General features: G+C 47.7%; 1 protein-coding gene across 3 annotated transcripts in view; it reads left to right on the top strand.

The window, feature by feature from the left end:
* LOC111851299 (protocadherin-16-like) overlaps positions 1-26,585 on the top strand; it is an 88,658-nt gene that overhangs the window by 48,935 nt on the left and 13,138 nt on the right. For all 3 annotated transcript variants that reach the window (XM_023826068.2, XM_023826065.2, XM_023826067.2), the window contains 8 exons: positions 17,603-17,791; positions 18,389-18,620; positions 19,564-19,800; positions 19,917-20,936; positions 21,685-21,872; positions 22,153-22,249; positions 23,808-23,965; positions 25,690-26,539. In XM_023826068.2, the coding sequence (XP_023681836.1) occupies positions 17,603-17,791; positions 18,389-18,620; positions 19,564-19,800; positions 19,917-20,936; positions 21,685-21,872; positions 22,153-22,249; positions 23,808-23,965; positions 25,690-26,539 (2,971 nt within the window). The remainder of the gene's footprint in view (positions 1-17,602; positions 17,792-18,388; positions 18,621-19,563; positions 19,801-19,916; positions 20,937-21,684; positions 21,873-22,152; positions 22,250-23,807; positions 23,966-25,689; positions 26,540-26,585) is intronic.

Genomic DNA, 26,585 nt, shown 5'->3' with positions numbered 1-26,585 from the left:
TAGCAAGGATGGGATTGGGTTGGACCCAGTTTAACTATCAAAGACATCCCAGTTCTGTACTCAGTTCTGGTCTGTAAAGCAGGGAGGCAAGCAGTACTAGAGCGATGTTTTTTTTTCTGGGGGTAGTGCAGGGCATGGGGCGGGGGGGTGAAAACAAATGCATATTTTTTTTACTTGTAGAATAACACTTTTAAACATAGAATGAAGTCATTCTGGTAGGAGGGCCACGCTTCCCACACTTACGCCTACACCTGGAGGTCTTTATCCCCAACTCATTCGAGAAATTTAATTGAAAGAATGTTGATCTGCTTCTTGCTTTCACTTGCTTCTAAAGCCAGCAGGGTGTCTGCTCGGTACGCTGTGGGACCAGCTTAGGTTTGCACCACATCTTCAAAAGGCTCCCATGCTTCTCCATTAATCCCCAGTTTCGTTTGTTTCAGTTGTTCTTAATACTTTTAACTTTATGAAATTTCCTTCCCTTTGCAGTTAATGTGCTCTCCACCTCATCAGCTCACTGAAACAGCCTGCCTGTGGAGATGAAGGTAGTGTTGTAGTGAACAATGTGGGCTTGAAGGTTGCCCATTGCAGTCTTCAGAGGTTCCAGTATTCTTAACCTGAACATAAGTAGTAAAATCTTAGCTGAAACGCCAAAATGTAAAGCACACCTATGCCTCAGCTATAATGCTAATCTGAAACAAGGCAAGAATGTTGCCATGTAAATGTCTCTGTGGTACAGGAAACGATCTGGCTGACACTCTCTTCTGTATGTGTGCCTCTGCACTGACTTAGGGTAATTCTCATCTTCCTACAAATCAGGTTTCATTCCCTGCAAACATACTCTTACCGCAAGCATGACACAGCGCAGCAGCTCAACACAGTGGAGTTACACATGGTCTTTTCTCACAGAATTCTTCTGGGATTTAAGTTCTGTTCTAAAAAGCACTGTGACTCCACATCGATGTAATCTCTTCATCTGAACTTAGGTTGAACTAGTCCTAGGGGAGCTGGCACCTTTACATAGCCCTTAGATGTCTCAGGTTTTTCTGCCATTTTTCCTCATGCCGTTTACTCTCCCGTCAAACAAAGCGGGCTGTCGCTTCCTGGCCTTTGATCGCCATGGTGACGGCTCCTCCAAAGGCTCCCACCGGTGGCGGACGGAAAAAGGAGGATCATACCTTATCTGGGATGTCACTTAGGTCTGCCTTATGTCGTTCGTGGGGAAGCCCATGTCTTCTCTGTAAGTGTGTACATGTGCTAGTATGTGCTCTGGGCACAAGAGATTACATAGGCCTGTTCCTCTCAACTCGGTAAAACCTCCGATAATATATATCTATATCTAACAAATATACCAGGAACTGGTCAGACCTTGAAGACTGAGTATTAAACATTGGTTTTAAAGCTTTTAAACTGCATATTTTCACATGGTGTTGCTTAATCAACCTAGATGTAGCAGTGGACCTGCAAAGTACAGAATTCCTCTTGTATTTTCATGGCTTGTATTGCATTGCGTGCCTTTGTATAATTAGAGATGCTACTTACTGCTGTGGTGTAACCAATTAAGGAATGACAGATTTTTAAGAAAACACAACCCTAATAAAGCTCTCCTCTTAAAAAGGTGTCATGATGACGCCATGTGTTTCATATAAACACAGGCCACATGCATCTCAATTAACAGCTGATGCCTGATTAGAGGATGATGGCTGCCTAACTGGCACTAGTTAGCGTGATAGTTTTTGAGTTCCCTTTCTTCACCATGTTTTTGTTTTTCCATTACATCACCCATCAACCTGTGCCCATCATTCCTGGTTCATAGGAAAGTACAGCATAAATTCCATTCCATTGTGGAGATCAAAAGACCCATTCTATCATAAAGTGAGATGCGCGTTGGTGACTGATGGCTTGGTATGCATGAAACGTCAATGTAGGTATAAATCAGGATTGAAGTATTAGATCTCCTCTCCCCTCCCTGCAGAGTTCATCTTTGCTTCTTTGATCCCAGTGTTATTAGGCTCCGTTTCCCCTTGGCAGTCCCTCAAGTCTGATATAACAGGATGGGCAGATGAGCACAGGGGTGTGCCATGGAGAACCAGTTTATGTCTGTGATGGATGGTCTACTGAGCTGAGCTGGCCCCACCGGGCATTCAGCCTACCTCTGAGCCTACCACAAGTCTGCCCTCATCCAGCCTATTTCTGTCCATCTCCGTACATGATGTCAGACTGTCATTGCTGTCCTTGGAGATGATGCAGTCTCACTGATGTCGCAAAAAAACTAAAAAGAAAGAGCAATATAATATGTTGCCATGATAAGCTGATGCTGGGAGATCTTGAGTATCCATCCGTCAACAGCTTTATGTCCTTAAAATTGGAAGAAAAAAAACAGAGGGTTAAATAAGGTGCAATTAAAAGTATGTAGTATAAAATGTGGAGTTTTGTCTGAATCTTTAATCATAATGACTTGCTAATGGACTTCTACTACTGTGATATGATATGCCTGATTTAAATTCTGTAGTCATTATTCACTCCATCCAGACCGACATGAATGCCATTAAAGCAGCCTGGAGCTTGCAGTAGAGCAGGTCTGCAGTGATTCATTGGACAGGTCCATTGAGAGCCGTAGGTGTGCTGTGGGTCACAGGTGTGAGCCCAGCTCCATGTCAGTGCCAGCAGGATGCCACTGAGAGCTGGTCCCCTGCTCACACCTCTAAGAGAACATGGATATTCCTCATCTTCTTGAAAGTGATGTCTGACCTATTTTGTGGATCTCTGTTTCTTTGTATTTTATTATCCTTTTGGATTCTCCAGACCCCTTGTCCCAGTTTTTCTTTTAGTTCTGCAAGAAATCGTGAGTCATCCCCTCTGAAACCCAAAGCCGTCAGAGAATTTTGCCCGTAGTGTGTATTCACAGCCTCGTTATTTTTTACTGCAATGGTTTTCATATAAAGGGGCTGGTTGGTTACCTTTCTGGAATCAGAGCGGAGGTTTGCTCAGGGTAAAAAAGCCGGCAGCTGTTTTGATTCAAGCCTCATATGTTGTCAACAAACTGAGGCCCAGGAGAAGAAGGGGACACCAGCACGTTCATCCCGGTGGGCCCAGGAGATGAAGGGGACACCAGCACGTTCATCCCGGTGGGCCCAGGAGAAGAAGGGGATACCAGCACGTTCATCCCGGTGGGCCCAGGAGATGAAGGGGACACCGAGAACTTTCATCCCGGGGGGGGCGAGAAGAAGAAGAGGACACCCAGAACATTCATCCTGCTGGCCCAGGAGACACGTGTATGAAGAAATACTTTGATATTAGGGCAGAAAAATTGACACCTGTAACTTTTTATTCCCAAGGAATATCTGAAAATGTTTAATACATTTTCCCCCATAATCTTGTTATAGTTGGATTTTTAATGTTTTTGCCATTGTTGTCTTGAAAGTGATGTGAATCACAGCATTTAAGATATAGACTAAGTTTGCTCTGGTTCAAATCCCTGGTTCAAATGACCTCCTTCCTATGTCCTCCTGTGTGATACCCAGTGACTTCCCTAAAAATATCCAGGTGGAGGAAAAACTGGGGCATAGAAGCTGGAAGCCTGACAGGTCACTTACATGACACGACGACTGTCTCTGTGCTGAAACTTTTTTTAATGGCTTGGCCATTACTGAGTCATCAAAAAGACAATAACAAGAGCACTATGATGGACGTGCTGCTAGGCTTTATGAGCGTGAGCAGTCGCAGATGGATGCCTGCGAGGCTTATTTTCCAGCTCAGAACAGCTCTTGAGGTTTTTCTGCTCGAGTTGTTGGAGGCATAGGATAGGATGAGGTGTCCCTTACGAAAGGACATGCTCATGTTCAAGCATTACCATATGATATTAGAGTTTAAGCCCTTGGCTTTATGTTTGACAATAATTCTTTCCATCTCTGGCTTGCCGGTTTAATGACGGAGCCACTCTGTGCGGCCTGTTTGAAGATAATTTGAGGAATGAACAGGCATTATAAAGCTGTACCTCAAGAAAAAGTCAGTAATTACAGTGGGAAAACTTCATGGATTAAGAGTTCCTTTTTTAGGCTTGGGGGGGATGCCTTCATTTGAATCCTGCAGAAGGAAATTCGGCCTTTCCTGCTAAGCTTTTTACTTGAAAATTATTAACCACATCTATTTTTTTTCCTGTTACCTTGCCACTGGTTGGTTAAAAAAGGTTTTACATTTTGCTGATATTCAGAGGGTCTGCTGCACTTATACCTGACATATATTTGTAAACTGCAGTTGCGTTCATACATAAGGTGTGTAGATGTTTACATGAGGAAAAGCTTCTGAAAGAGATGTATACCTATGCTTCCCCCGCATGGTGTCAGTGAGGACTGACATCCCAAACTCAGCATGCATGTGTCGGGGGTGGTAGAGGCGGTGGGGTGGGTTACAAGGTAAAAAACAGTATAAGGAGTCACTGGGGTCAGAGGTCAGGAGAGACACAGCTGGGCATTAGGGTGACCTCTGATCGCCCTCCACCCCCCAATCTTAGACCTCACATGCTGGCCAGACCTGATTGGATTTGGGATTTGTTGAGCCCAGGGGGTTTAAGAAGTGTTCCATTCATGAGCCTGTTTCTCCCTGACAGCCAGACATGATGACGTAGGTCTGGGATTGCCCATCCACAGTGCCACTTCAGCCTACATACTCAGATCTGTAGCATGGCTGAGCTTGCAGAACCAGGAAGACTGGCAGAATAATGTTATTTATATAATTTGGTTTCAAGTTTTTAAGCTGGATATTTACAGAAAACGTGTAATCATACTTCTCAGTTGTGTTTTCACGTCAATTTTTTTTTACTTTTTTAAGATTAAGGAATTTTAAATCCAGAATTTGATTTATTTGATGTGATTTATGTCACATTAGCTATCTCGAAGGGAAATCATGACTCCTGGCACTTGAGTAGGACCCCCCGAAGGTGTATTTGAAGGTGCCTTGCTTTTCTGCTGCATCTGTAATTGGTAGCTTGACTTTGCCCGCCTTACTGCACAGTTCCAGGTGGTAATTAAATGGAGCAGAACACATGGTCATGGAGGAAATCCGTGGTAGGTTGATGGGAGCCCAAGATAGAGATTTCACTCGTCTCATAATCTCAAAAGACTTGGGAGCTGTATTGATGAGAAAAGCTGCAGTAATGAATCAGATACGAACTGGTTTAGCCTCTCTGGGGCCTAAATTATGCATCACTGATGAAGAATCGTCTTTTCCAGAATATCATCAGACTAGTAAAGTTATTCAGTATCTCTCCAATCTCTCCAATTTGGAAAAATAACAGGATGGTTCTTTGCTGGGTCTTGAAGTATGATTGGTTCCTGCAAGATGAATCACATGCATGATTGACAGAAATTAGCGGCGACAGGTTACTCCACCTGGATGCCTAACTATTCCCTTTCTGTGCGCAGTGTGAGCATGCGTGCATTGAATCAGCAGCATTCGTTAAATTGCCATTGAAGTCAAGGATGTTCTATGAAGATAAGGACATTCTGAACTGTCAGAAGGATTTATGTTACTAAATTACGTTTATCCCTCATTGACCTTCATGTGTACTCAGGGGAGAATGGTCTGCAGTGAGCCTGCTGGCATACAAACTCCAATGCTCTTTTATAGATCATTTGTAGGGGTTTGTTTGGTATACTGTGACAAGTCATTTGTACATCGAGCATTCCAGTAGAGTGGAGCAGTCCCATGACCTGACCTGGGTATCATTGCACGATTAAAAATGTGTCATGTTGCTGCACCATTTGAGCTTTTATACCAACTAAGGGGGATTACTGGCATGTACAGTAATAATGGTGCCCACTGCAATGCTCTGTAATACTCGCTCTAGGTGAGATGGTGTAGAGAGCCATGTGACCCAAGGTTCAGAGTAAGGAATAGATATTTTTTGTATATCGGAGCAGGTTTAATAAAACAATGGAGGAGAACTAAAGGTAACAACAAAACAAAAGAAAGCCTTTCCCAGTGCCAGTGTGTGGGAAAACACAGCGTTGAAAACAAAGAGCCCATTTTTATATGACCGCCAATAAGGCACCATTGAGCGTTCTTGTCACCATCAGCCACACCTGCTCCCCCGTTGTACATTAACATAACATATAATGCTAAAATGACACCATTGTCATTGACTAATGTATTTTTGAGAGTCTACTAGACTGAGTGTACATAAAGTATTAGTTTGCAGTAGCCCTCGAACTACATGTGAACCAGGTGTGGTTGGGTGGGTTAGGGCTGTGTTCCTGTTAACAGAAGGTCACCAACGCTAAGCCAGTGCTCAGCTGAGTGACACAGACCTTTCAGCAAGGCCCTTAACCCCAATTGCTCCAGGGCCTAGCTAACTCTGCTTTTCAAGTATATGCCGCTTTGGATAAAAGCATCACATCTGGTAAAATAAATTAAAAAAAATCAAATGCCTGTTTGTATAACTAGTTTTGGTTAAATGCCAGTATATACCCAGCTCCCTGTCAGGATGTCATGTCCCCCGCATTGCTTCTTATCTTACCACTTCTCACCCCAATAGCACCATCCAATTCTTCTTCATGTTTTCCCTCTCTGCCTCCCCAAATCCATGCCGACTGACTTCCTGCAAACCCAACCTGCCCCCGCTGTGCATTCACACAAATGCCGGTTCCGGGCCGGCCTGGGTGACACCATCCTCTGTCACTGGAAGGGAGGCGTCTCGACGGAGCTTTTAATTACCATGGATGACTGTCGGACTGGCAATCACGCGGCTCGCAATCGCGACCCTCACCGCGGGAATAATGGCTGCTATTGGCTTCTTTAATCTCTTCCCACCGCGGGGGAGTGGGTCTCTGCCATGTTAATCCATATTTAATGAATCCCACGACTGCACACTTCCCCCTGCCTGTCTCACCCAGGGGGTCGGTTACCAGTGTGGCGTTGCGGGGGTGGCTTTCTGGTGGTCAGGTTATTGATTCCGAGCGTGGGGGGTGGCAGGGGAGTCTGGGGAGGGGTCTGGCGGTTTCTTGCTCGGTCTGTTGGCCGACTAGTCTGCGATATTCAGGACCGCTGCTGAAAGCCCTCTGGCCCCATGGGAGGCTGACAGTGGTCTGGCAGTGGAAAAAAGATAAACTACCCAAGGTTATTATTTTCAGTTCTTATTTTATGACTGTTTGCCTTCTCAGCACATGCATATAGAATAATAATTTATTATTTACACGTGCACTGTACACATCGTCAAATTTATTTATGTGTATTTGATTAAGCAGTTTGGGCTGTGAGCGTTTGTCAAGGACACTGAAGCACCGCCCCTTCTGGGAGGGGGATCCTTAGATTGCAATGTGTCAATAATCAGGGCTGCGGATGCTGGACTCGGGGCCATTTTTAATGAAATTAACTGGAAACCCGTGATGATGGGCTTTTGGCTGCTGCGATGGCGAGGTGTCGGCTCTGCTGCTGGGTCACGGCACATGAGCTGAGAGGATTATACCACCTCATTCAGCCTCAAAATGATCAGCAAGAGACTAAAAGGGGATTTTGAGCTGAATGAGGTCTGGTTCGGTAGGCTTTAGGACCTCTGTGAGCCAATCAGGATGCTTCGTCCCTAAACAGGAACCTCTCTCACTTCTACTAATGTGTGGGAAGCAAGTGCTCATGAAATAAATGCTTTCAAAATTTGGCATGATATTTGTTTGTTACGCATTTTTAATCTATCCTCTGTTTCCTGTTAACCGTCATCTGTTTTTCCACTGCTGAGTTGGCAATAAATAATAATCCGGTCAATTGGAAGTCCTAAGTGTGTGTCCATGTGTTTTGCTACAATTTGGATATCTCAACCCAAACAGGTGGGATTAGCAAAGCAGACAATGAACCTATAGGAAAAATTAAGTTTATGTAGTCAGATGGGAAAAGCTGGGAGCTTTTCATGGCTGCTGAGTGCTTCAATACACAGATCTGTATTACGGTTACCCAGAACGATAGGGGGAATGCAGCTGGTACTTTCCAGTCTTGTTTTGTTGACAATAATGGGGGGTCTTTAAGTGGCATGTTGCGCAATTAGCTTCCACAGTCTCTCATCACAGCAGCCTGTTTTTACTCTTTGATGGAATAAAGCAAGGCAGCCACCTCATCACGTTACTTTTCTTGGTGCCCCCTAGTCCCAGCGATGTTTAAGCATAACGGGCCTGCGTTACATTCCTCTTACCGGCTGATTTAATTACTGCCCCCCACCCCAGCAGGGGACACAACTGAATTGAATATGTAGCTTTCAACAAATGCCCTTTTCTGAGTACTGAACCTACTCGTTAAAAAAAAAAAAAATCTTGGAAATATTTCAGCAACTTTGAAAGCATCCTTAAACCGTGGGTCTTTCACAGATGTTTTTTCTCGTTTTTGGTGCTTAATAAAGCTGAAAGACAGATGGTGATAATGAGCCACCGCCGTGCTTTTATGGCGCCTCCTGGAGGCATGGTGGTGCTGGGGCAGTGAGCTCCCTCAGTCGCGTCGCTGTGATATTTGGTGTTGCCGTGACTGGCTGACTTGCACCGTAAGCACTCTCTGATGGCACAGCTGCCACCTGGCAGCGCAGGCAACGCCGCCCGGGGCATTTGGGAGGGGGGAGGGGAGTGCGCAAGCAGCGCCGGCGCCTCTTCAACACGGGCCCCGCCCTCTCATGGGCGCCCCCCCCGCAGCGGCCCGGCGCACACGGCGTCTGGCGCGCCCACATCACTGCTGCACATGGTTCGCATTAACCCGGGGTCCCGCCCCGCGATCTCCCCCACCCGCAGAAGGAACCGCAGCTCATGGGGGGGGGCATGTGTTCCCTCTCTTGTACCCTGGCCAAGCCGCTAGTCCCTGTCCAGCCTCATGATGCTCTGCTCCACTCTCGCCCCAGTTTGATTTCACTGACCTCCCACAGTGTGAATATGCGTTCCCCTGTTCTTCAGTACTGTTCATTACCTCTCTGCTGTGACTGTGTGTGAGAGTCTGACTGTAAAACCCATGGTGGAAACAACAAAACTGAGCTGGGTTCTGTTAAGACCCAGGGTCGCTCAGGCATACAGTACCATACCTATCCACTATTACATTCCATTTCCCTTCTCGAATCCTGTTACCTGCCTCTTTATCTCTCCCCGTTTCCACCACGAATTGAGGAAAATTGCATTATTTAACCAAACTCTTTTCCTTTTTAATAATAACAACAATGATAATTCATGCAATCCCAAAGCTTGGTCTAATGTAACCCTCGCATGTCAGAGTGAGTGTGATCATCGTATTTCGGATGGAGAGCCGAGTCCTTCATGTCGTCCTACATTCTGAATCCCGGCGTGGCCCATTTCAGTCGTGGCCACCAAAGTCGTACCCCCCCATCTCCCCCCGTGTGTGAAAGTCAGCGAGCTGCCCTGCAGGAGTGCCGGCTGTCTGGGACACGCATGTTTCAGGACATGCGTCGCACATCCCAGGCCTCGGAGTACCAGGCGGCTCACAGCCCTCCAGAACCTGAGGCCCTGGGGGTCACTTAACCCCCATTTACTTGTGTATAATTTGGGAAGCGGTGTCTGCTGGGGATTTCATGGGATGTGAAGGGCACTGAAAGGGAAGCCCCCCCCATTCCCATCTCGCCACTATCCTAACTGGCAAATAACGCTGCTGTTCACAAACTCTCGCATGGTGTTCCGGTGCATGCGGCGTTCTGGGGGCAAGTGCGATAAGGAGGCCGGCACACACGCATCACAAGCAGGAATTTTGGCCGGGGCAATGTGGGTCTCTGTTAGAACCAGCCCTACAAAGTGTAACCTTACCCAAAAAAAAGTGACCTCAAGTCTTGTGGGAAGCGGTAGCCATGGTTACGGGGACATGTTCCCCGCCTGGCTCCAGCAGCTGCTGGTTCACCAGAGGAATACCCGACTCATGGGTCATTCCCAGCCCCCAGTGACCCACCGATGCACAGCCCCCGCTCCCCCCCCAGCCCAGTCCACTTTGAGGCATAAACTGCACAGTGTCTGATTTCATCCCGGTAAATTGCGCTCTAAGTTAGAACCACAAATCAAATACCTGCCCACCTTCAGGGGATTGTGTTACACAGCTGCCAGAGTCGCCTGGTCACATGCCGCACTGCATGTTTCTGTAATTACACTGCTCACTGCGCTCTGCCGCACGTGTCTGCCACTTTATTTACCTTTCGTGCCAGATGGGCCCCACTCTTTTTCCTTTCTCTTTTTCTTTCCTTTGCTTGTTCTTCCCTTCTTGTCACTGTTGCTCCCTCCCTCTTTCCCTTTCTCTCTCACTCTGTGCAGGCTTCATGTTTTAATCACTTCCAGGTGTGAACAGCAGATAAATAACGCGTGCCTGTAATAATCGGGGAGGGGGGGGGGGGCTATACTCTTTCAGGCACCATTTGTGGTCTTGCCGCCGGTGCCTAGTGCCTTACTTCATGGGGGCTGCGTCCCCCACATCACACACCATGCGGTGCCTCATCGCACTGAGCAGAGAATAGCAAGCAGAAAAAAGGAAACTGGAAAGAGAAGGAGAAAATGCCAGTCATCTTGGAGACAGATTTTTTATTGTCGCTAATCAGCGCATATGAATCCCAGCTCAGTGAAAACAAGGGAGCCATTCCTTTAACTGAGAACTGACTGGACTGAAATGTAGGTGGTACATCGTTATTTTCACAGATAGAGGCTCCTTGTCTAGAGTTCTGTTTGAGTGTCTGTCACTGAGGTAGCTGGGGCCGAAGGGGTTAAACTTACATCTACACACTGCCATAAAGGAGACAATCAGCATGGGAGTGAGTGGTTTTGCTCTGGCTTACAAGGCTGACGTTCTGCAGCATTCTTTGTGTCCTGGCTGGTAGCTCTAGAAGGAGGAAGGGAACCTTTGGCATTTAGCCCCATGCAGCCAGGATGACAGGCCATGCTAATGCACAGGTCTTCTAGGGGCTGGTTAACACAGCCTGTTCAGAACCTGAGACCTTCACTCCATAGACAAGAAGTCTCCTGCATGATGGTTGACCCAGGAAGAAGTTGAGTTCTGCTGGCTGCGTGAGCCCGCCCCCTGGCTAAGGACCCCGGGACGTTCTGCTGCAGTGTTGCTGACGGGCCAGGCTGATCTCGTGGTCCATGTCTCCAGGCCCGTGGCTGTCTCTCTGCCAGCTCAGCATGAGGCCTGGATTTCGCAGTGTGGGGGGCTCCCCGTTCCCCTGCAGTCAGAGCAGAGCCGGCCCATCGGGATGAAAGCAGTCATTCCATTCTGTAATGGCTCTGGTAGTTCAGTACCTTTCACTCGCTCTCTCCTTTTGTCTCTCCCTCCTTATCCCTCTCTCTGTTCCTTTCCTCTTTCTGTCTGTCATATCTGTTCATTTCATCTGTTTTCTTCTCCCTTCTTCTCATCCCTCTCTCCATCCCTCCTCTTTCCTTCTCTCTGTCTGTTTCTTTCTCTCTTCCATTCCCTCCTTTACTGGCTCTTTCTCTTTTCCCTCTCTCACTCATTCATCTTTCTATTCTCCTTTGTCTTTTTCCCTTTCTCAGACTCTCTCTTCCTTTCTTTATCTGTTTTTCCTCTCCCTTCCTATCCCTCTCTCTATCCCTGTCCTCTTTCTACCTGTCATTTCTTCCTCTCTCTCTGTCTGTCTCTTCCTTTCTTTATCTCTTTCTGTCTCTCTCCCTTTTTTACCCTCCCTATCACCCTCTCTGGAGAGTGAGTATTTATTTGAAACAAACCAGCAAAAGAGATATTTCAGAATCTCCTCAAGAAACACAGCTGGCGGTAAGACAAGAAGTTAAACGAGCTCAAATGAGCTTGATGGGCCGAATGGCCTCCTCTCGTTTGTAAATTTCTTAAGTTGTTATGTTCTTAACATAGTAAGAAAGCGGAAATCAGCCAGAGTATGAGTGTGTTAAGCCGCACGTCAGCTGGCCTGTCAGAGCTACAGGCTGAGACCCCCTGAGTCGATAATATGTCCTTGTGAGGAAATATGGGTCTGAGGAGGAGTTTAACCAGAAAGCGAGGGGCCACGCTAGGGCACAGGCACGTGGGGGTGCTGACCCTGTATCGCCAATTCCAAGAATAAATAAAGACACGGTAATCCCGTCTAGCCACCCCACGATGAACAATGGCCACCTTGTCCCCGCTGCTGCTCGATGGGTTTTCTGTCTGCCCGATGTCCGCATCCGGCTGCTTTTTGTCGTGCCCCAAGCTGGCCCAGTTTCCGTATTCTGTATCCTGGCGCCATCCAGCACAGAGCAACCCAGTTCCCTTCAGCACCACCGTTTAGTCATGGGGTTGAAGTGTGTTTGGTGGAGCTCGGCTCTGTCCTATTATGATGCTGCTCTTTTTTGTGGTTCTACTGTGTTGCTACTGTGTATTTTACTTGATTTACTTATTGTAATTGTCTTTTTATTTTCTGTTTCTTTTTTTTAACGTTCTTTGTTTTCAAAAATAAAAAGCAGGAGGATTTGTGACTCCACAGCAATCACGCTTAACCCCGTTGCTGTAAATCATCGGTTCCGGCTTCCCCATTTAGGGCCTGGCATGGTCAGAACCCTGTTCCAGAACCTTGTGACCCTTTTGATCTTTTAGGGACCTTCAATTAGGTGGAACCTTCACAGAGGTCTCTGCCTCCCCTGCTGTAAAATTTTGCCTTAGCGTTTTGATGCAAAATCAAGTTGAGTGGAAAAAAATGCATGAACCGCAGTATGCGCTGGCTGTTTTTGGATCCTTCTGGTTTGTTTTAGGAGGGTCCAGTCCAAGCTTTCCTTTCCCATCATGCCTCACTCAATCACACAATCAAAACGTAGACTTGGGACAGCTGGCCACTTGCTATGACCAACATTTCTTCTGCCCAGATTTTTTTTCCAGTTCTGAAATGGGAAAACAATGCTGGAGTAAAAAAAAATGATTCTTGCAGTTGACAAAGTAAAAGAACAATGACTGTAGTATGAGTGCTGTTATTCCACATAGCTGACACTTTTGAAAACATTATCTTTTCAGTCCAGAAGTATGGACTTTGTTGGTGCCGAAAGAGAAACCTAACATTTATATGGACGGGTGACTCGCTGTAGGAAAGGGATATCTTCCATTGGTGTGAGAAAAAGGTTGGCACCTGTCAAAGAGGTCAAAGGTCAGAGTATTAACCCCTTGCATTCCACTAACCGCGCTGGCCGAGGCTGGAATTCCTTCATGGCGTCTTACTGCTGTTGATCACTTTGAGGTGGAAACTGGACTCGAGGCCTTAATCCTCCTGGAGCGGAAACCTAAAAGCCACACAATGGGGGGGTGGGGTGGGGCTGGGGGGCGGAGTCTCAGATCTCTTCAGCTTCTGTGAGCTGCTCATGATTGAGTGACTGGGATCTGAGAGCGACACACCATGAAGGCTGAAGCTTTGCTTTCGCATTTCTGTCTCATTCCCTCATCCCCGCTTGTTAAAATATTCCATGTGCCCGGCCCACCCGGCCGGCTCCAGGCCCAGTCATCTTGGGTGCCGTGACATGGCTGGGTCAGGCGAGGCGTGCCTGACTGTGTCTGTGTGTGCGGTCCTGAGCGGACCCAGCTGTGCCGAACCAGCCCGGAGCATGGTCTGAGTCTGGCCCATGTGCAGGGCACACTTCTCAATGTGGGAGGGGTCTCTCTATCCTCTGTAAAATGCCCATATATGTGTTCATATATCTGATTACATGTGGTCATGTATACAGGTCACTCTATAAGGACGTATGAGTTTATATATGGGTGGGTGTACATTCAAGCTTTATGCTCCATGAAATGTAGGGTGCAGGTCTTGGCCAAGAGGGGGGGCAGGTAATAGTTTTTGACAAATTGCAGAAGTGGAGAGGCCTGTAAAAAATGTAGTTTTCTGGGGGGGGGCTGCCACTGCTGATAATGCCAGCTCTCCTGGCAGATGTGCCATCCTCTCCCCCAGCACTGGATAAAAGCCTTTCCCAGAATGGCAGCTTGTTCAGGATTAAAATATTCCCCACAGGCTACATCCTGCAAACACACCTTTTCGTCCTCAGGCTTGTGTCCTAACCCTAACCCTTGCTGACATGCCTCCCAAAATCTCTCCTTTCTCTCTTTTTTATGCTCATTTTTTTCAGAAATGTTTCCGCAACAGCAGTCATTAATTCAGTTGCATCATGGGCTACCACTTGATTCTGTCTTTTCATTATTTATATTCTGTATTAATAATAAATCGAGAAATGAAATACATGCTCGCGTTTTGGATACAAATCTCTGTTATTTTTTGTCTCCTGTTCTCAGTAACTAGGTGAGAGGTTATTTTTTGGGATTTCACGTCATAAATATTTAAATTGTGGAGAGTCTGGAAAAATAAATACATTAAACTTTTTCACTAAAATGGAAAACGAAGCGGCTCTTCTATTGGAGGTCCAGCTTTATGATCCATTTGTCACTCCCTGGCCAGAATGTTTTTGACAGTTTCCTTTGCCCCAAGTCAATATGTCCTGCTCCTTCCCGTCCGAGGGTGTTTGTGGGAAATCATCAGGCTCAGACTCTCCTAACTGGCACCTTTATTGGTATGAGGGAAAAATGAAAGGTTGTATGAAAGGTTGGGCCTTGTTGTTTTCTCCAGGATTGTGTGTGAATGCAGACGTGTTTGTGTGTGTGTGTGTGTGTGTGTATGTTTGTGTTTTTGTTTGCGAGCGGGTATACCTTACCTTATGGGGACACAATGTCCCCACAATGTGATGAATACCCATTTTTTTTCCCTTATGGGGACCAGTTTCCAGTGTGGGCCTTTTCTCCACATTACCCAGTTCACTCCTGTTGTAAGTAGACATTTAGGACAAGAAATAAACTCAGAACTCCTCTGTCTGTTCGCAAGGCTGGGCTCCTCGTTATCGTCCATGTTTCTTGATTTTTCAGATTGAATAAACATTACTTCTGTAGGAATAATCATTTGCCTGCTCTGTGATGCAGGTAGAAAGCGAACCTATGGAAACTGGCCCACACCGTCATCACGCATGCAGAAGAAGGCCACAATAACTCAGTGGCAGGCACTCGTAACAGGCAGCGGATAATATCCTGAACTCATACAGCAGGTATCACATGTATTTGCACTACCTGCCCACCCCCGTGCTTCTTTTTATATCTACACCAGAAACATGAGTTATTTACACCCCCACTAAGCTGCTGCCTTCACTTTGCTGCCATCATGCTGTACAAATGGAGGGTGCTACTTTCCAGCTCCCTGCCCCCTCCTCCTTGCCATCTGTCACCCCAGAACACCGAGATCTCCCCCCCCCCCCCTGCAATTTACGTTGCGTTCCCGCCAACAGCTCTCCCGAAGGATGTGCCCCAGGTGGCCCTGAATTCCCAGCCACTGTCCGGGGGCCCTTTCAGCGTGCTGCCTCTGCAGGCCCCCCCGCTCGGCCCTTGGGAGCCAATTTAGAATTTTATCGTGGAAGCTCGTCCCCCCGGCGTATCCTGGTTTTCCGCGCCATTTGCGATCGGCAGGAAGGCTTCTGTTCGGTTTCGGCATACCTTTCCTGACGGCCTTCCTGCAAGAGGGAGGGAGGGAGAGGGGGCGAGAGTGAACGAGAAGGACAGTTTTGCTCAACACGTGTGCCGTCACGCCGCTTCCATCTCGTGCCAGAAGGGGTCCCAGCCAACACTTGGGAATAATTATCGTGTACCAAGGGGGCACATCTGATTGGCTCATTTGCTTTCAGTCTCCTCGGGAGCCGTCACAGAGACAGGCATCCCTGGAAGCCAGCCAGGCCCCCACTTTTTCAGTCCCAGCAGCCTTAGGGCTGATTGGCCTGCCTCTAGAGATCGCTAGGTTTATGCAAAGGCTTTGCAATCGTCCAAGCTAGGAATGGGCCGATCCACATTTTTTCAGCTCCAATCCGATTCCGATACAGAACTGCCGATACCAAGACAGATTCCGATACAAGAGCTCTTTTCATTGTAATATAATAAATATATATAATATATATTTATACTTTATATATTATGAATATTTTTAAACTAGCAAATACAGATGAAAAAATCTGTGCCAAAAAATCTATAATTAGGCTGCTAGAAACATACATAACATACTGTTCCACCTCTTTTCTACATCTTGTTTAAAGTCTTTTTGAGACATTTTGCAGTTCATTTTGAATATATTACAAATAAGTATATGCATAAGTGGCGAATGCTTAAAATGCCCCATAATTTTTCTCCCATTGGCAAGAGCGTCAATTACACTTAGTTGTGACAGCAGCCCCTCGTGCATCACAGGCTGTAGCGAGTGCGCAAAACAGCCCAAATCATCCACTGATTTCTTCATATTACTCGCGTTGTCTCACACAATGATGTGCGCTTTGTTTAGTGGGATTTTCCACTAAATGCTACTCCCACCTCTCAAAACTTTGTTTTCACAAAGATTGCAAATCGCTGTGATACAAATTGTTGTTAAAAGCATAAATTACTTCCAGACCGTCACCCCCTTATCTGCTGTTTTTACACTTCTTTTGTTGCAAAGGGTATGCATATGACGTCACAGCAGGCAGAAGTCACTGCGCTCACACCCACTGAGTACCAAAAAACTGAGTGGCAGCGATAGCGTTAAGCTTGAATGTCGCAAAAAGCACGTCTAAAACGGGAAAGAGCTGTCGTGCGACTGACTGTGCAAATACATTTAACATAAAATGGGAGCTGTGTTTTTAGAGACTGCCAGAATCTAAATAAGCAAATATCGGATGTGGATCAGTCATGTATGGCTGATACTCAATCCATCAAAAGGTCTGCATATCTAGTCCAAACCCATACTGGGGGTCTATACACGTTCTCACACTGCAGTGTGTCCAAGAGCAGAGCAATGTGGGTGATAATGTGATACTTATTGAAATCATCTGAGGCACTACATTAATTTTTACTTACTAATTATAACATGTAGCAATTACCTATAGTATTTAGATGTTTTATAGGATTATTTTGAAATATATGAGATATTTTCTTATGTTTTCCGCTATGCATCCCAATATTTGATAATAGTTGAGGGAGGCGTAAAGACAATTTCCCCACGGGAATCAATAAAGTATCGATCATTATTTTTATTTATTGCCAAATGAGTAAATCAAATGTAACATATGAAAATTAATGGTATGTGATAGTAAATATTGTGATGTGTTTTGGGTTGTATCTTCTTCGCCAAGCTAAGTCACACCTTTTCCAGAACTACACGTTGCCAGGTACCTCTCCACTGGAACTGGTTCACCTCTTTGCTTTATCTCTGGCACACACTCCCCAAACACACACGTCGGGTCAGGTGTTTATGAGTGTGGCCAAATATGACCTTGGAGTCTAACACAGCATTAGCCAAACGTAGTGTCTGCTTGTTGTTCCTCATGTCGTTCCTGTTCTTCCATCTGCCTTTGGCTGTAAGAAATCACGAAATAGTTTGTTGCTTGGGTTTCTTTTGGACTTTTCCTGGTCTCCTCTGCCAGGTTCGCCTCAAATGTGCTTTTGACGGTCTCATTTATCTTCTGTAATACAGATGTTTCAGCAAGACTCCAGTCCCTTCAGAGAAAACACATGATTTTCTAGTGGTTGCGTGTGAGGAAGCGTGAGGTTGTTTGGCTGTTAGCTGACAGCGGCAGCAGAGACCCATTAGCCTCCCTGTGCTTTTTCCCAGGTTACAGCTACGGATGCTGACAGCGGCTCGTTCGGGACAGTGACCTATTCCATCGGCTCCGGCATCGGGAGCTCAGCTCCCGTCCAGTTCACTGTCGGCAAGGAGACGGGCCAGATCTGTACCGTCGTGGCTCTCGACCGGGACCAGGGCCCTTCCAGCTATGACTTCACTGTCACCGCAGTGGATGGGGTGAGTCGAGGGCGCTGTGCCACACCGCAATCCCAGAATTCCCGGCAGACATGGATGCGTAACACTATTTCAGAGCTAGGACACAGTCAAATGGATAGAATAAGGGTAGCGAAACGGGACTCCTTGGCGTGACTTCAAAATACCATAGTGTGGCGCATGCAGCGAGCCAGTTATACTCTAAAGCAAAGCAAAAAAATATATATATGGCAGGAAATTGCAACAATCATGGTAAAGCAATCAGTGGAAGCAAGGCTGGACTGTAATATTTAAAAGCCTTAGTCTTGGTCCTTCAGCCAAGCCTGTCCCCCCAGAAAAGTATTTTTACAACCTGCCCCAAAGAATCAGAGTTCCTCTTTTGCATTTTGCGTAACTCCTCTGTGTTTTGTTCTTTTGTTTGCTTGTTTGTCTCCCTCAAAACAAATTGTAGTCTCTACCCACTATTTCACCATCATTCACTACTGATTCAAAGGTCATCTGATTAAGTTACATCAGTAGGGATTTCATTTACCAGACTTCTAAGTATTATTTAGTAAACAGTACAAATGGCTACAGGACTGCTGTTGACTTATAATTTGGCTGGCTGGTGTCTCTACACAGGGTGGCCTAAACTCCATGGCCTACGTGAAGGTGTCCCTAGTGGACATCAACGACAACAGGCCGTACTTCTACCCTCTGCAGTACGCAGTCAGCCTCAGCTCACAGAGTGTCCCTGGCACCTCCGTCATCCGTGTGATGGCTCATGACCCTGACGCGGGGGACAATGGCAAGGTGACCTACCACATTGTCCCAGGAAGAGGCTCCGCCTACTTCACCCTAAACAAAGACACAGGTTTGTGTGCCTGCCTGCATAGACTGTTCAGTGTATCTCTTTGCCTTTTGCTTAAATTTGCTCATTAACAATTTTAACTTTGTAGTTCACTGGTGAGTTGAGATGTTTATTCATGTACTGTCTTGTGGCTTCTTGATATCTTCTGCTGTGATTAACTGGTGAACCTAAATTGCCTGTTTGTTGGGAAGTGAACTAGCAATTACTGGAAATAAGTAACAAATACACTGTTGCTAGTTTATGTAGCCTGATTAATTTATAGTTTAGGTATAAAATACAGTACCAGTCAAAAGTCTGGACATGCCTACATATAAAAAGGTTTATTTATGCTATTCTTTAGATTTTAGAATAATTATATAGACATGAAAACCATAAAATAGCATACATGGAATTATGCACTGATTGGTCCCTTAACCCCAATTGCCCCAGAGACTGGCTGACCCTGTTGTCTCCTCTATGCCACTTTCATGAGGTGGCCTCCTGGGAAGCTTCTCCAGCTGTCCAGAAGGAGCTCCCACATATGCTGAGCACTCATTGGCTGCTTTTCTGGTCAAACTCCTGCAAAACTGATTATTTTGTATTGAGGTCAGGTGTCCAGGTCATGTGATGCAACATTATCACTCTCCTTTGTAGGCAGCTTGACGTGTCCAAACCTTTGGCAGGTACTGTATATACAGCGATCTATGCTCCTTAACTGTTAATTTAGTACAGATTTATTGTGAGCCTGGAGCCTGTCCCAGGAACCACAAGGCATAAGGCTGGTCACACACCCTGGGGAGACACAGGGAAGTCGGATGCTAACCTTGAGGTGTGAGCCTGCAGTGCTACCTGCGAAGCTCCTGCTCTGATCATCTCCTTTAGGATCATATATATTACTTCATACATTCTGGAATTACCTTGGGTCTAATTTGAGAAGCGTAACGCCACGTCTCTCACCTACTGCCAGGTGTGATCTCGCTGTCTCGCTCCCTTCACGGCAAGGCCAACTCCATCATCTCCATGGTGATCGCCGCTCAGGATGGCGGCGGGTTGGCCGTGCCCGAGAGTGCCCGCGTCAACATCAGCGTGGTGGCCGGCTCAGTGGCGCCTCCCATGTTTGAGCGGGCGCAGTATCGCTTCACCGTACCTGAGGATGCGCCGCGTGGGACCGAAGTGGGCGGCGTGCGAGCCGGCGGCTCCGTCGGTGTGTTTACCGGAGCTCAGGATCGTTTATTATTCCTGATCGTTTATTTTGGACATTTAAAAAGTGTGTTGCCTTTTTGTTTAAATGCTATGCTAAGTGTTTTCCGGCTCTCCTAGGAGCCTCCCAGGGCATGACCTACTCCATCTGCTCGGGAGACCCAGAAGGCTACTTCGTGGTGGACTGGGAGACGGGCGTCCTGCGGACCAACAAGCCCCTGGACCACGAGGCGCGGCCATCGCTGGAACTGGAGGTGCAGGCGAGCAGCGGATCCCCGCCGGCCTTTGGCCAAACACGTGTACTCATCACCGTGGCTGACGTCAATGACAACGCACCCAGCTTCCAGCCCTCGTCCTCCGAATCGTTGCTGCTGCCCGAAGCCACGCCCTTGGGCTCCGTGGTGTACCGTGTGCGGGCCCACGATCCTGACTCGGGCCCCAACGGGAAGCTCACCTTCGACCTGGCCCCCAGCAGCGCCTTGCGCACCTTCAGCATGGGCCGCCAGAGAGGGGAGATTCGCCTGGTGGGGCCATTGTCATACGAAAGTGTGCCACGTTACGACCTGCTGGTGACGGCACGGGACGAAGGGGCACCCCAGCTAAGTGCCATCTTCACATTGGTCGTGCACGTCCAGGCTGAGAACCACCAGGGCCCCGTGTTTGATGCACTCACCTACCGCGTGGAGCTGAAAGAGGGTACGGCCCTCAACACGCACTTCCTGCAGGTACGGGCTCTCAGCCGGGAGGCCGCCGGGCCGGCCGCACCCCTAGCGTACCATCTCCGGCCCGACGGCGACGCGGCAGGATTCGGCATCGCCCCCGACAGCGGCTGGCTCTTCGTGAAGAGTGCCCTGGACCGTGAGACCAAGGATCTGTACTTCCTAACGGTTCTGGCGACCTCGGGCAATGGGCAGCTCAAGAAGACGGGCAGCGCCACTGTGCGGGTGTCCGTGATGGACGAGAACGACAACGCACCCCGGCTGGCCCACGACATGTCCTTCCTCGCCGTGCGGGAGAACCTTTCCCCTGGCACTGGCTTCGGCCGGGTTCTGGCCACCGACCGGGATGCGGGCCTCAATGGCCGGCTCACTTACCGCATCCTGCACGCGGAGCGCAACTTCCAGATTAACTCGCAGACTGGTGAGACCCTCATCCCCAGCAGCACCCTGCCTGAAACCTGTTCCTCAGTTAAACTGAGTAAAATTTAGCCAGTCATGGTCAGATGCCTCCAGAAGCTTCTGGCGTAGAGCAGAATAGCCCAGTTCACCTGCTCTCTGAATGGGTTCTGTCTAGAACCCTGAATGCCATGTGGATCGTGTGCCAAGATCCCACACTATATTCTCAGGTCACACCATCCCCCCAGCCCTGTCGGCTCTGAGTGACGGCCTTTGTAATGCGTAATATCGGTGTGGCAGTTGAATAACATGCATAGCAAAATAACCCAGGAGCACAGAAAGGCACAGGGAGAGAAAAACATAAACGCCACTGTCAGAGAATCCAGTATTAGGAATAATAAGAGACGGTTTGGCCGTCTCCTCCCCAGGCGTGCAAGGAATTATTATTGCACAGCACAGGCAACACTATCATCTAGAAGATTTATACTTTTTTATGCACTTCGTAATAGTTCCCTGCACCAGTGCAGGTTATGGGTTTAACAGCAGCATCCCTTCCTATGTCAAACTAGCCAGCTATAGTTAACTATTAAACCACTTTAATTCATTTTTTGTGTTTTTATGCTATTTCATAAATTCCATATTACAGTTACAGTCAGTCAGTCATTGTGTATAAGCCCCGCCTCTTACCTGCTAGCAGCCTGGAGTCTGTAAGGTGCACCTCGCTGCTGTAAGCGGACCCTCCACAGAACCTCTGCGTCTCTCTCGTCCCCCAGGGGAAATCAGCACCAGGGTGACACTGGACCGCGAGCAGCAGTCGAGTCACCAGTTGATGGTACTGGTGCAGGACGGGGGCATGCCAGCCCGAAGCACCACGGGCACTGTCCACATCAGCGTGCTGGACGAGAACGACAACGCCCCCAGCTTCTCCCACGCCCAGCCCGGGATAGGCCTCCTCATGCAGGTAAGCCTGCCAGCCATCTCACGGCAACAGGGGATCATGTGACTCAGCTCTGAATTCACACATGGCCGGGTGCAGGACAGGCCATAAATGATTATTCACTTGGACCCTGTTTGCAAATACATGAAAACACTATGATGTAAAGCAGAGAAGAATCTTAAATCTAGAACTACATGAAAGGCTCTATATCGGTCCTGTCTTCATATCATGTCTTTAATATAGTATTTTTCACACTCCGTTATATCCAAACACCATTTGGCACTGAACTCCACCTTCTCCACAGGTGATGGAGGTGCAGCCCCCCGGGTCCCTGCTGGGCACAGTGCAGGCAACAGACTCCGACGAGGGCGAGAACGGCACCATCATCTACTCCCTGTCAGGTGGGGGGGGGGGGCTATGCACGTCTGTGTGTGTGTGTGTGTCATGGATCACGGCGGATTTGGGGCGACGGCGTGGCATGGTGCAGGCTGGGAAGGAGGTGGATGACCCACTTACGGCTCACAGGACAGGACCCCACGAGGGCTCAAAAGCAAAAGGGGACAAACAAAGACTAATTACAAATGGGTCAGGACAACAAGGCGCAGGCAGGCAGAACATACATCACATACATCACATACATCATACAGCAGAGGGGTTAACAGGTAGCTGCATGCTCAGCTCGTTGAGCCAAGTGGCTGACGGGGAGCAGGAGAAACACTACAGACTGACAACAGGGGAAGACAGGAAAGACTGGGACAAAGAGGTGCTGACCCTGACAGTGTGTGTGTGTGTGTATCTGCATGTATGTGTGTGTGTGTCTGCATGTATGTGTGTACCTGTGTGTGTGTGTGTATCTGCATGTTTGTGTGTACCTGTGTGTGTGTATCTGCATGCATGTATGTGTCTGTGTCTGCATGTATGTGTGTACCTGTGTGTTAGTGTGTGTATCTGCATGTATGTGTGTGTGTGCGTATCTGCATGTATGTGTGTGTGTGTGTATCTGCATGTATGTGTGTACCTGTGTGCGTGTATCTGCATGCATGTATGTGTGTGTGTCTGCATGTATGTATGTACCTGTGTGTGTGTGTGTGTGTATTTGCATGTATGTGTGTACCTGTGTGTGTGTATCTGCATGTATGTGTGTACCTGCCTGTTTGTGTGTGTGTGTGTGTATCTGCATGTATGTGTGTGTTAGTGTGTGTGTGTGTGTTTGTCTGCATGTATGTGTGTGTGTGTGCCTGCATGTATGTGTGTACCTGTGAGCGTGTATCTGCATGCATGTATGTGTGTGTGTATCTGCATGTATGTGTGTGTTAGTGTGTGTGTGTGTGTGTGTTTGTCTGCATGTATGTGTGTGTGTGTGCCTGCATGTATGTGTGTACCTGTGAGCGTGTATCTGCATGCATGTATGTGTGTGTGTGTCTGCATGTATGTATGTACCTGTGTGTTTGTGTGTGTATTTGCATGTATGTGTGTACCTGTGTGTGTGTATCTGCATGTATGTGTGTACCTGCCTGTTTGTGTGTGTGTGTGTGTGTGTATCTGCATGTATGTGTGTACCTGTGTGTTACTGTGTGTGTGTATCTGCATGTATGTGTGTACCTGTGTGTGTGTGTGTGTGTCTGCATGTTTGTGTGTACCTGTGTGTGTATCTTCATGTATGTGTGTACCTGTGTGTGTGTCTGCATGTTTGTGTCTACCTGCGTGTGTGTGTGTGTTTGTCTGCATTTATGTGTGTGTGTGTGTGTGTATCTGCATGTATGTGTGTACCTGTGTGTGTGTGTGTGTGTGTGTGTGCCTCTGTGCTTATATGTGATGTAGTAAACAGCTCGTAAACACATCATAAGCTGCTCTTGCCATGGCTGCATCTTAGTGTGTGAACCCTTTGGGAGTGTATTTTTACAGACAGTCAGTTTTTATGTGTTCTCCATGACCCCCGTTTACCCTCCGGCCCCTCAGGTCCCAGGGCAGAACGTTTCACCCTCAACCCCACCACCGGCGAGCTGCGCTCGGCCTCCCCCCTGAGCCAGTCTGACTGTGCTGAGTACAGCTTCACGGTGACGGCCTCGGACCGGGGCCTGGCCCCCCGCAGTGCTTCCACCGCATTGCTTATCCAGGTGAGCCTCCCAGACGAATGGGGGTCACTCCACCTCCCCATGTTGTTCCCCCTCTACCTCATTCACCTTCACTGTATTTTCATAAGTCTCTGCCCTGCAATTTTACTCTTCTCAATTTTAGTCCCACAATGAATCCTGTCCACGGACTTCAAATACATAAAAATCCATTTCGATGGTTGGGACGGCCGTGTTAAATCCATGCAGCTGCTTCTTCTGAATCTGAGCAGGGCAGGTCTAACTCACTGTGGTAGGAGCATGTGTGCTCGGTGTGCAAATTCTGAAATCACATCTAATCTTAACATGTGTTTGAGCAGAAGTATTTTAAAAAGCACCTCACTGACATTATAGGTGTTTTTGCAGTGCGGTCAGTCATCACCCTTTAGACCTTATGTGATCAAAAGCAGCAGCGTCCAGAAAGTCCCTCACCTGCCTCCTGTCTTGACAGGAAAAAGCAAATGCTGGCAGCTGGGCCGCGATGAGTGCCAGCTTTGGGCCGCTCTGATCCCGCCCGCAGCCCGTGACTTCAGCACTTTTCGCACGGTAGCCCTTTTGAGCGAGGGGCCGACGGGCCTTCGAGCATTAAACGTGCCATTGAAGTTAATCAAATTAGCATGTAGCATGCCGCTGAGTAACGCCAGACTCGGGGGGGGGGGGGCAGCGTGCTGTAAATCTTTACACGCAATGCCTGGAAAACCCGAAAGCCATTAAAAATGCATCGCATTCCCCCTCCCAAACCCTTCCATAGCTGGATTAATAATATTATTAATAAAATTTTATCGTTTGTAAATTAATTCAAGGGTGATCCTTTAACTGACTCTATAAAACCATCCATTCATTCCTTCATCTAAAAGTGACCTAAAACAATTTAATAGAGAGACCCAATAAATCCATGTTTCTGGGAATAAACAACGCTCTGCTTTTTCTCTGGGACAAGTTCGGGCCTGATTATTCTCTGCATCGCATTATCACTTTTCTGGCCACTGCGGCTAATTTTCTGAACGCTGTAGGTCAAGTTCGTAATCTGCATTTCGATAACGTGGACCATGTGATTAATCAGGAGTTAGTGAGGTCATCTTTGGGGAGGGGCTGGGTGTTCATGCAGCCCGTAAAGGCTGCACTGGCGGCGTTGATCCGTTACAGCTTCGCGAGCAGCTTTGCATTCTCTGATCCCGATCGCGAGCACATTAAAGCGTCGTGGTGCAATGTTTCCATACTGAGTTCAAAATCATTTCCTTGTTTGTTGTGCCCCTGATTGGACGGTGGTCACAGTGTCGACTTCTGTGTTTTTTAAGAATGGGGCCCTGTGGTTAAACCTCACCATTCTAACAGTTTCCTTTTCTGATTGCGTTTACTTACATCCCTAATTATTTTTCCTGGCTCTAACAAACCTACCTGATTAAATCTGATTTACACTAAGAGGCATGCTGTTCAAGCCTGTAAAACTGCAGAGAGATGTTTTTTTCCTTCTTGTTTGTTCTGTTCCCTACGAATTAGACAAAAAAAATTGGGTTGCAATCTGCTTTCGTTTTGCAGCCTTCATTTGCTTATTAAACATTCAGTGTTTTTCAGCTGGAATATGCACCGTCCAGCTCGCATTATTATAACTGAATAACAACTCAGCACACATGAATCTTATCCCCAATCTTGACCCTTTAACCATGAAGGCATCATTGACCCTAAAAGTTTTGATCTCAATCCCTGCCGTACCACACATGTCTTTGCAGGTCCTCAGCTCTAGCAGAAACACCGCAAAACCCAATTCTCTGTCCATGAGCCTTAACTTCATGGAGGGCCTGAAACCAGGCTCCGTGGTTGGCTCTCTCCGGTCATCTGATCAGCAGAATGTTCCCGAATCAGGGCAGGTGACCTACACTGTGGTGAGCGGCACCGATCGGGATGGGACGTTTGTGGTGGACCGCCTGACTGGTGACGTGTACCTGGCCCGGGAACTGGACTATGAGCGGGGTTCCCGCTATACACTCCAGGTGGAGGTAGACAACTTCTCACAAGCTTATCCTAGCAGCCACATGGTCCACCTGGACATTGAGGTGCAGGACAGCAACGACCACACTCCGCGATTCCCTGAGGACCTCGTCACCATCGTCATCCCAGAGAACATGGAGCCTGGCTCCTCAGTCTATACCTTCCAGGCAGTAGATGGAGATGGGAGTGGCCCCAACAGTGAATTGCGTTACTCCATCCTCCAGCGTTGGCCTGACAGTACTGACCTGCTGACTCTTGACCCGCTCACTGGGGTGCTATCCCTGGAGCGAGGGTTGGACCACGAGGCTACCTCCTCCCTCTACCTAGTGGTGCAGGCCATGGACTCGGCCCTCAACACCAGCCAGCAGCGCTGGGGTACTGTCACCGCTCGTGTTTTTGTGACTGACGTGAATGATAATGAGCCAGCCTTCACTTCACCCACTGCTGTCAGCGTGATGGAGGACCAGCCGGTGGGGTTTGTGGTGCTTTACGTCATAGCCCGTGATCCGGACAACGGGGAAAATGGCAGAGTGTCCTACCACATCCTCACGGGGAATTCTGGGGGAAAATTCACCCTGAACTCCAACACTGGTGAGTCCATCCGCTTTTCCTTCTATTTTATTGATTTTTTTTAATG

The sequence above is a fragment of the Paramormyrops kingsleyae genome, chromosome 17, assembly GCF_048594095.1.
Source record: "Paramormyrops kingsleyae isolate MSU_618 chromosome 17, PKINGS_0.4, whole genome shotgun sequence".
Taxonomy (NCBI): Eukaryota; Metazoa; Chordata; class Actinopteri; order Osteoglossiformes; family Mormyridae; genus Paramormyrops; species Paramormyrops kingsleyae.
This window is presented reverse-complemented; position numbering and strand designations above follow the sequence as displayed.